The 11,160-nt window shown below is 42.3% G+C and overlaps 1 protein-coding gene across 1 annotated transcript in view; it reads right to left on the bottom strand.

The window, feature by feature from the left end:
• Positions 1-252: 252 nt before the first annotated feature.
• Positions 253-11,160, bottom strand: part of WIPF3 (WAS/WASL interacting protein family member 3) — a 154,388-nt gene continuing 143,480 nt past the window's right edge. Inside the window, exons 7-9 of the mRNA XM_007946444.2 lie at positions 10,025-10,174; positions 8,831-8,932; positions 253-353 (exon numbers count right to left, since the gene is read on the bottom strand). Of these exons, the coding sequence (XP_007944635.2) occupies positions 253-353; positions 8,831-8,932; positions 10,025-10,174 (353 nt within the window). The remainder of the gene's footprint in view (positions 354-8,830; positions 8,933-10,024; positions 10,175-11,160) is intronic.

The following is an 11,160-nucleotide window of genomic DNA, read 5'->3' on the forward strand; positions in this document are numbered from 1 at the left end:
GGTTTTTGCACAACAATTCTAAATGGGTTGTGAGGTTCCAAACTTGCTTCTGTATGTGGTGGTGATTGAAGCAAACTCCCCTTTTCACCTTTTAGATTTTAAAATGTGAGTGTTTCATTCCAGCTTGAAACAAAGATACACAAAATGGCCTTTCTCGAGGAAAAGGAGTCTGAGGGAAAATTTCAAGCTGCTAAGTAGAAAGCATACTCTCAACATCTCTGTGTTCCCTGAAGAGAATTCCTAGTTTTACATTCAGAGTCCTGAGAGACATGTTACCTGAGAATTTCTGCCTTTGATGTCATCGGAGCCCTGCCCTCCTGTCTCAGTCTGGAGCCAGGGACCAGGTGTACGGCCTGAAAGAAACAGAAACAATCTCACCATCTGTTGGCCCAGGGACCAAGTATGCGCCTTCATGAAGGAACTTTAGTTAAACTAGCACTTAAAGCAACAGCAAAGGAAACAGGGGTAACAAGAGACCATCAACCTGAAACTTTTGGGCTCCTTGCCCTAGACTGTGTGTTTCCAGCCCATTGTCTTCTACGTCCCAGAGACTGTGGCTATAGAGGTACCATGCTTAATATGCTGTGAGTAGAACAAATTTTTAAGGCCTATCATTTAAATGAGTCCGGGCAATATTTCATTCTGTGTTACATAGGGTCCCTATGAGTCAGAACCTAACAACAACATCATCATCTAAGGTGGTGCAAACAGTCAACATGCTGGGTTCTTAACTGAAAGGTTGGAGGGTCGAGTCTACACAGAGGCACCTCAGAAGAAAGCCTTGATGATCTACTTCTGAAAAATTAGCCATTGAAAATACTATGGAGCACAGTTCTCCTCTGACACACATGCCACATCTTTCTCCTCAGAGTAGCTGATAGGCTGCATCTACTAACCTTTGGGATAGCTGATGAGTACTTAACCACTGTGTCATCAGGGCCCTTTAACTGCATATTAGTGCTGCTTCACTTAACATTACCACCATCTCCTGACATGATCACAGCTAGGGGAGGCCAGGAAGTGAGCAGAGCAGTTTGGAACAACTAAGAGAGATGAACTTGTCTGTCAGTGGCTTGCATGTTGCTGTGAGGCTGGAGGCTATGCCACCGGAGGTTCAAATGCCAACAGGGTTACCAATGGTGGACAGGTTTCAGCAGAGCTTCCAGACTTAGAGAGACTCAGAAGAAGAAGGAGGCCACCCACTTCTCAAAGAATTGGCCAGGGAAAACCTTATGAACAGTAGTGAAACACTGTCTGAGATATTACTGGAAAACTTTATGAATAGCCCTGAAACATTGTCCAATAGAATGCCAGAAGATCAGCCCCTCAGGTCAGATGGCACTCAAAATATGACAGGGAAAGAGGTGCCTCCTCAGAGTAGAGCCAACCTTAATGATGTGGATAGAGTAAAGCTTTTGGTACTGCCATTTGCTGAGGTGGCATGACTCAAAATGAGAAGAAACAGCTGCAAGCATCCATTAACAATCGGAACATGGAAATTGTAAAATCTAGGAAAATTGGAAATTGTAAAAAATGAAATGGAATGCATAAAAATCGGTATCCTAGGCATTACTGAGCTGAAATGGACTGGTTTTGGCCATCTTGAATCATACAACCATGTGATCTACTATACCAGGAATGATAAATTGAAGAGGAATGGCATGGCATTCATCATCACAAAGAATGTTTCAAGACCTATTCTGAAGTACAATGCTGCCAGTGATAGGATAATATCCATATGCCTACAAAGAAGGCCCATTAATACTACTATAATTAAAATTTATGCACCAACCACCAAAGCCAAAGATGAGGTAATTGAAGATTTTTACCAACTTCTGCAGTCTGAAGTTGACTGAACATGCAATTGAGATGTGTTGATTATCACTGGTGATAGGAATGCAAAAGTTGGAAACAAAGAAGAATCACCAGTAGTTGGAAAATATGGCCTTGGTGATAGAAATAATGCTGGAGATTGCATTATAGAATTTTGCAAAACTGGCGACTTATTCATTGCAAATACCTTTTTTCAACAGCACAAACGGCAGCTATACACGTGGACTTCACCAGATGGAGTACGCAGGAATCAGACTGACTACATCTGTGGCAAGAGGTGATGGAGAAGCTCAATATCTTCAGACAAACAAGGCCAGGAGCTGATTGTGGAACAGACCATCAACTGCTCATATGCAAGTTCAAGTTGAAGTTGAAGACAATTAAAACAAGTCCATGAGAGCCAAAATATAACCTTGAGAATATCCCTCATGAAGTTAGAGACCATTTAAAGAACAGATTTGATGCACTGAATACCAATGACTGAAAACCAGAGGAATTGTGGGATGACATCAAGAACATCATCCATGAAGAAAGCAAAAGGTCATTAAAAAGACAGGAAAGGAAGAAAAGACCAAAATGAATATCAGAAGGGACTCTGAAACTTGCCCTTGAATGGAGAGTAGCTAAAGCAAATGGAAGAAATGACAAGATAAAAGAGCTGAACAGAAGATTTCAAAGAGCAGCTCAAGAAGACAAAGCCAATTACTATAAGGAAATGTGCAAAGACCTGGAGTTAGAAAACCAAAAGGGAAGAACACGTTCAGCATTTCTCAAGCTAAAAGAACTGAAGAAAAAATTTAAGCCTCGAGTTGCAATAATGAAAGATTCTATGGGCAATATATTGAATATTGCAGGAAACATCAAAAGAAGATGGAAAGAACACACAGAGTCACTGTACCAAAAAGAATTGGTTGATGTTCATCCACTTCAGGAGGTAGCATATGATCAAGAACCAATGGTATTGAAGGAAGAAGTTGAAGCTGCACTGAAGGAAGTGGCAAAAAACAAGGCTCCAGGAACTGACAGAATATCCATTGAGATGTTTCAATAAACAGATGCCGTGCTGGTGGCACTCACTTGACTACACCAAGAGATGTGGAGGACAGCTACCTGGCCAACTGACTGGAAGAGATCCATATTTGTACCCATTCCAAAGAAAGGTGATCCCACAGAATGTGGAAATTATCCAAAAATATCATTAATATCACACACAAGTAAAATCTTGCTGAAGATAATTCAAAAATGGTTGTAGCAGTACACTGACAGAGAGCTTCCAGAAATCCAAGCTGGATTTAGAGGAAGATGCAGAACAAGGGATATCATTGCTGATGTCAGATGGATCTTGGCTGTAAGCAAAGAATACCAGAAAGATGTTTATTTGTGTTTTATTGACTATGCAAAAGCATTCGATTGTGTGTGGATCGTAACACATTATGGATAACACTGAGAAGAATGGGAATTCCAGAACACTTAATTGTACTCATGAGGAACCTGTATATAGACCAGGAGGCTATCATTCAAATGGAACAAGTGGATAGTGCATGGTTTAAAATCGGGAAGGGAGTGTGTCAGGGTTGTATCCTTTCACCACACTTATTCAATCTGTATGCTGAGCAAATAATCTGAGAAGCTGGACTTATATAAAGAAGAAAATGGCACGAGGATTGGAGGAAGACTTAGTAACAACCTGCGATACAAACTACATAACTTTCCTTGCTTAAAGTAAGGATTACTCAAAGCATTTATTGATGAAGATTGAAGACTACAGTATGCAGTATGGATTACACCTCACTATAAAGAAAACAAAATCCTCACAACTGGACCAATAAGCAGCATCATGATAAATGGAGAAAAGGCTGAAGTTGACAAAAACTTCATATTACTTGGTTCTACAATGAACAACAATGGAAGCAGCAGTCAAGACATCAGGCTATGTATTGCTGTGGGCAAATATGCTGCAAAAACCTCTTTCAAGTGCTGAAGAGCAAAGATATCTCCTTGAAGACTAAGGTGCGCCTAACTCAAGCCATGCTATTTTCAATCACCTCATATGCACATGAGAGCTGGACAATGAATAAGGAAGACTGAAGAAGAGTTGATGCTTTTGAGTTGTGGTGTTGGTGAAGAATACTGAAAGTCCCATGGACTGCTAAAAGAAATTAACAAATCTGCCCTGGAAGAAGTGCAGCCAGAATGCTCCTTGGAAGCGAGAATGGCCAGACTTGGTCTCACCTACTTCTGTCATGTTCTCAGAAGATAACATTTCCTGGAGAAAGATATCATGTTTGGTAAAGTGGAGGGTCAACGAAAAAGGGGAAAGGCCCTCAACAAGATGGATTGACCTGGTGGCTGCAATGATGGACTCAGGTGTAGCAAGGATCATGGGGTTGGCACAGGACTAGGTATGGTTTCGTTCTGTTGTACATAGGGTCGCTATGAGTTGGAGATGATTTGATGGCACCTAACAACAACAACAGCAACCTGACATGCTCATTTGTCCAGTACTTCCTAAGTTCCAAGCACTGTGCCAAGGATGGTTATAAAAAGAATAAAAGTCTCTGCACACAGAAATCAGGCTTCTGTGCCATGGGGATCTAATTAATTCTCTAAGAAATACAATGTTTAAATACAACATAAATTGTAAAGCCAGCAAGCTTTGTGCTTTTTCTCCAGCACAAGCATATCCATTTTGTGGCCAACCAACAAGAGAATGAGTACTGCGGGACTTGGAGAATGTCCAGAACAATTTACAAACTTGGCTTGTCATTAAAGTTGGGTCTCCTCAAGAACCTCCCCAGAGCTCCTACTGGCCACTGAGTTCTATTCCTGGGGCTGGAAAGTGACTCAGGAGAAAGGTGGATTCTGTGGGAAGCAGACATGACTGTCAACTCTGGGCCACTCTGGGCCACAACAGTTTCTTTAAGCTACAATCCACCATGGCATAGAGTGAAGAGGCAGTAAGGTGTGATGTAAAGAACACAGAACAAGGAGTAAACAACCTAGACTTTAACCCCATGTTATAGATTGAATTACATCCCCTCAAAAGATATGCTGAAGCCCAATTCCTGGTACCTATGAATGTGCTCTTGTTTTGAAATAGGGTCTTTGCAGAAGTACTTAGTTAAGGATCAAGATGAGGTTATACTGTATTAGGGTGGGCTCTAAATCCAATGACTGGCATTGGATTTACAGAGAGAGACAGAGGGAAGATGGCCATATAAAGACAGAGGCAGAGATGGGAACACTCTATGGAACACAGCTCCACTCTGTCCTATAGGGTTGCTATAAGTCAGAATTGAGTCAATGACAATGGATTTTAAGCCACAGTTTGTGGTAGGTCCCCAGCTTCGCCAACAGCTGTGACCAGGGGAAGGTCACTTTCCTTCTGGTCTCAATTTCTTCAGGTGTCCCTAAAAGAGTTGCACTGGATGATCTCAAAGGGTCTTTCTTATTCTAACATTGGAGGCTTCTCATAGTCTCCAAGTAAAGGAAATGACAGGTTTCCTAGGAAATGATAGTATCTAGTTCTACTATCTGCCAGATCTTAACCTTAGAAATTACATAGTTGGCCTTTCCTCTTATCCCCAATGGTTATTGTCTTAGTTCCAGTTGGTATTAGACAGACCCACCATTCTATCCTCAATCACATGCCCTTTGGAGAGAACTTAGTCCACCCAAACACTGAGAGAAGTCCCTAGTGGCCACATGACCACACTTCCTTCTCCACAGGTTCTGGGACCAGGGGTGGGCTAATCACAATCTCCCTCCCTCAAATTAGGAATTTTAAAATTAGTTTTAATGATCTGGAAAGATAGGAGTCATGGCAATCCTATGTATTACAGAGTGGAACTGTGCTCCATAGAGTTTTCTTGGCCGTAATCTTTTTTCTTATTTATACTTTTTATAAAACAGTAGACTATTGTACATATCTTTGCTCCACTTTTTACTTGAGATTGAGCCCATGTTGACAAGTGTCTTGTTTATCCATTTTAGCAACTGCATAGAGTTGGGCTGTAGGGATCTCCTCACTTTATTGATGGATTCTTGTCTGCTTCCAGCTATTCTCTGTTGTAAATAGCACCAGGGCAGCCCTGCCCAGATCCTGAGGCCTTTTCTCTGAGGCACATGGCACCTTCCTCATACAAAGGCTGCTTCTTCATCCTGGGCAGCTGAGGACAGGATGTAGTTGGCCATCATGGAAGAACACCAGGGGGGTTGGCAGATTTGATGTTTATGTGGGGGCTCTGCCACCCCTTGCTGTGTGACCACACCAGTCTGGGTTTTAGTATTGAGTTGTAAAATTGAGGGCTCAGTTTGATTGGTGGTTTTCCATTTGAGTTCTCCAGAGCCTCAGGATTCTACGGAGGTGCCAGGGGTCAGATGTTGTCCAGAGTCAGCCAGGGCAGAGGAATTTTGATCTGTGAGCATTGTAGGTGGTTGTCTGTTCATCTGTTTTTCCCAATCAGCATCTGTTCATCCTTCTGGGAAAATGCATGTGGTAGAATTTCCTCTGGGAAGTACTCCTTCACTGCATCCTCTCCTCAGGGGAGCTTTAAGGTAGATCCTGAATGATCGAAGCTAGTTAGCATAGCCCATCTCTTGGTTGTAATTTTTATGGAAGTAAACTACAGGTCTTTCTGCCTTGGCACCACTGGGGGGTTCAAAATAGTAACGTTTTGACTAACAGTTGAGTATAAACTGTTTGTTCCACACATGGGATTGCCATAAGCTGGAATCAACTCAATGGGATTTTTTCCCCCCTGAAAAGAGAGGAATAGTGAAAAAAAGAGATATTGGAGCACTAAGCTTATGGAAGAGGTGTTGTCAATGGTGATAACAAGGCTTGGTGGAGGTAAGTCCACTTGGGCAGAGGTTATTACTACCCAACCACCCTCCACAAAGGTTGAAATAAAAACTCCCACTGGCAGGGCACTACATCTGATTCTCTCAGTCTTGGGACATCTCATCTTTGATGTTTATGACATCAGCCATGTGTACTGTTCAAGTTACTGCAGAACCTGATGGAGTCCCTTCACTAATGAAAATAATGGTGGCTAGTTTTGGTGCAATGGTTAAATGCTTGGCTGCTGACTGAAAGATCAGAGGTGTGAACCCACTAAATGCTCTGTGGGGGAAAGACCTGGCAATCTCTTCCTATTGGGATTATAGCCCAGGAAATCCTATGGGGGGGCAGTTCTACTCAGTCTTCCAGGGTTGCTAGGAGTTGGAACTGACTCAACCAACAACTATGTTTTTACTCAAAATGTCAAGTAACCCTATTTTAAAAGAGAAGTCAGTATATAAACACAGTGAAGTTTCAAATCAGTCACTTTCCCACTGAACTGATGTAAGTAAGATGATTTTGCTGGGTATGCCAGACTAAAATGGTATGTTTGAGTGTCTGTTCTCTCCTCTCCCTTTCTGCTTGAGGATAATTGAGCAGACTCATTTACCTAAATCTTCTCAATGAGCAAGAGCTTTAATGAATATCTATAGATCTGGTGATGATGATGATGATGATGATGACAACAATGATGACTTCACTCTTTCTACCATCATTATATCAATAAATATTGTGACCTTTTAAAACATTTTTGAAATTGAAGTAAATCATCCTATTGAAGGAAGAAAATAGCATCTGCCAAGTGGAGGCAGTGAAGTTGACCATTGGAAGAGCTAAGCAGAGAATCCTTGTGTGTGTATTTGTGTGTAGGGAAGGAAACAGAAAGAAAGCAAGTGGGAAAAGGCAGAGCATGAGCACTGCTGAGAACACACGCATCTGAAAGAACCAAGACTGTGATCCAGACCACGAAGAACTGTCATCTTGGGGAACCAGCTCAACAGTGAGCAGGAGGAAACTGTAAGGAGAAATGTAATCAGACAGGCACAACCTACTTCAGACTCAAATTAATATCATTAACAAGGTTCTACACCACAACTCAACAGGATGACAAGAACAGGATAATTTAATTTTGCTAGGAGACTACTGAAGCATTTCATGTCCATCCATGCCACATCAATCTATAGTAAAATCTTATATTTGAAATTGTAAATGTTCTTTTTTGTCTGCAGGATGTCAATACATTTAATAGGCTTTTTTTTTTTTTTTTTTAAATAATAATTGCCCCTTCCTGAATGTCAGATTATTTTTGGGGTGGGCACCTATTTGAACATATCTTAGATGAGGAGGGATACAGTGCAGACTGCCATCACCTTCCCAGAGCACTCTATGGGGCGATGGACATAGCTTTTGTCTTATTCTCAGGCACCATTAGCTAACTTTATACTAGAATGTATTGAATCTGAAGGTTGAAGGACCCACAGAACATTACTGAGCAAAGCTGGATAACAGAAAGAGATTTTTAAGTATCTGCTGTATGGGATAGTTCAGGCCAGGGATCAGAAAACATGGTCAACATACGAAATTAAGTTTTATTAGAACACCGCCATGCCCTTTCATTTATGTATTATTATAGTTGCTTTTCCATTAAAATAGCAAAGTTGGGTAGCTGCAACAGAGACCATATATATGGCTGACAAAGCCTAAAATATTTACTATCAGGCCCTGCATAGAAAAAGTTAGTTAATCTTTGGTTTAGGGTTGTTGTTGGCGCAGTGGTTAAATGCTTGGCAGCTAACTGAAAGATCAGGTCTGAACCCACCAAGTGGGTTGTTAGGTGCCTTTGAGTCAATTCTCAACTCTTAGAGATCCCAGGTAACAGAGTAGAACTGCCCCAAAGGGTTCTCTAGGCTGTAAGCTTTACTGGAGTAGATTAACAGGTCTTTTTCCCACGGAGCTGCTGAGTGGGTTCAAACCACCAACCTTCTGGTTATCAGCTGAATGCTCAGCTGCTGCATCCCCAGGGCTTCTCATCCTCATAGGAGTGCAGTGCAACCACAGGGCATCCTTTATATTGTCTGCAGCCAATCAATACACAAAGAGCACTACTTTTGGAGCAGGAGGAAAAACTAGGGGTCTTATCAAAGGGGTACTTACTTCTGGGGATCTTGCTGGGGTAAATCTTCTGGCATGGTTTATATTCATCTGGAGGAGGAAAGTCTTCCTCAGAATGGAACGTGAATTTAGACTCAAAGTCATCTGCAGATGTGGGAAATAGTAAAGTTTATTCTGGTTACTGTGATGGCCCAAGTTTTGGTAATTTCCAGGAGCCAAGGTTACTCTGACGGAATACACTGCTTTTTTGTTTGCCTGCCCTGTGTGAGAGTTTTAATGGCAGGGCTATTCCCCCCTTGATATCCCTCCACCTCAATTTTTACTGGTTAACTAGGACAAGGGGGAGGAGGAAAAGGGAAATCAGCAGACAGTCACTCCCCCTCACCCACCTCCAACTTACTTCAACCAGTGTCTTAAGGAAGCTGTCTACCTTGAGCAGCAGGGGCATGGGGCTCTCCAGGGCCCAGAGTTCAAGGTGGGGAGCATGGTTACAACAAGCAGACCTGCAAAGTCCCAGTAGCATGAAGCACCCCTGAACTCCTGAAGGCGGCTTTGGGAGAAGGCAGATGGGGCAGAACAGCAGTCCTTATCTTGGCTATGAGAGAGAATACTGCCTATATCCAGTTGGGACCTGGGCTCCTAAAGTTAACGAGTTTTGCCTGGACCTCCTGATGGTGGGAGTTGAGAGAGCGTATGGCCCTTTCATGGATTGAGTCTCTGCTTTGTGATCTGCTTTCTGTACAGACAGTAGCCCAGCCCACAGAAGAGACCAAAGCATTTGTGACCATATCTGTCCCCACATGACATTCCTTCCTACCTCCCTATTTTTGCTCTGATTGGCTCCTTGCCTGGTGGGCTTTCTTTGCATTCCTTCCTTATTCAAATCACTCTAGTCTTTCAGCTTATGAATTGGTTTCTTCTCTATAGACAGACAGACACTCAAGTTAAATGTTTGCCTCCCTCCCTCTATAATTAGTTTTTGATTTTTAAGTCATCTGCTCTCCTCGCTGTAAGCTCTCAAAAGGCTGATGAATGGGCAGTGGAACCACATAGGAGTCTTGAGAAAAACCCTCTTAAAAGAACCTGAAGGTTATTCTGTGCTAAAGTGAGCCTCTTGTTCATCAAGAAACACACACCCTGAAAAGACAACCCACTCCATGGCTGGTAAACTCTCTCCAGAGGCAAGAAGAAAACATGTTCTCATCGACAGCTCCATTGCCCGTGGGCTGCACTTACCCATGATGTGCAGGTTTCCATTTCTCAGCTGACCTCCTGGTTGCTGGGTCGGGATCCAGGCTGGGGCCTGCTGGCTCTTGCTTGAAAGCTCTGTGGTGGGTGATCTTGCAGGGGGAGCTGGGGGTGGATTTAGCTTTCCCCCACTAGTCCCTAATAAAGAAGATGACAGTACATTCAGGAAAGAGGATGGAAGGATGCTATAACCTATGTGATTTGTATGATATGGTGAGTAAAAGGGTATGGAGAAGGGAGGATTTGACCTATGGAGCCAAACTTCTTGGGAGTGAATCCCAGTTTTCTTCTTGGGGTAAGTAACATCATCTCTTTGTCCCTCAATTTCCTCATATGTCAAAATGTACATACATCTCCTATGACTGTTGAGATGATTAGATGAGTTGATTTAAGTCAAGTGGCATTTGACTACTAACTAGAAGGCTGGCCGTTCAAACCCACCAGCCACTCCTTGGAAGGAAGACCAGGCAATCTACTTCCATAGAGATACTGCTTAGGAAACCCAAGGAGGGGTTGCTATGAATTGGAATCAACTTGCCAACAGTAAATCTTTTTTTTTTTTTTTTTTTGTTTGGCATCTAGTAAGTGCTCAATAAATGTTATCTGATGTGATGTTGTTAATGACATTGATAAACCTCATCAGAAGATGCTACAGACCATAGAAAGGCAACCACTGTAGTTATTAGAAAGAGAATGAATATCTGTAGTAAGGGCTCAGAAGGAGGCTAGAAGACCAGGTTGTTGGGGGCTTGTTCCTGTTCACCCTGGTTCCCCTGTACTATAAATCTGCCCTTCTTCTTCTAGTCAATCCAAATCTACCTACCTATCAAGGCCCAACTCAAATCCTCCTTTCTCCATTGACCTTCCCTGATCACTCCCATGAGCGGCTCCCTCTCTCTTTTGCCTTTTCTGTTCTGTATGACTCATTTGGCAATTAATAATCCTCCATCCTAACACATCAGTTCAGGTTTTCTACTGTTGCTCATTTCTTGATGACACTGCAAACTTCAGTCTGCTTCTTGCAATAAAGCAATTGCACCACTGTTATCTTTGCCAAGATGTTCACAATTACAACCTCTCTTTATCTGTCTCGTTGGACCAAAGCAGAAACTACTCTCATTTTA

This window comes from Orycteropus afer, unplaced genomic scaffold (genome assembly GCF_000298275.1).
Source record: "Orycteropus afer afer isolate SDZICR_OR568_19922 unplaced genomic scaffold, OryAfe1.0 scaffold00008, whole genome shotgun sequence".
NCBI classification, from domain to species: Eukaryota; Metazoa; Chordata; class Mammalia; order Tubulidentata; family Orycteropodidae; genus Orycteropus; species Orycteropus afer.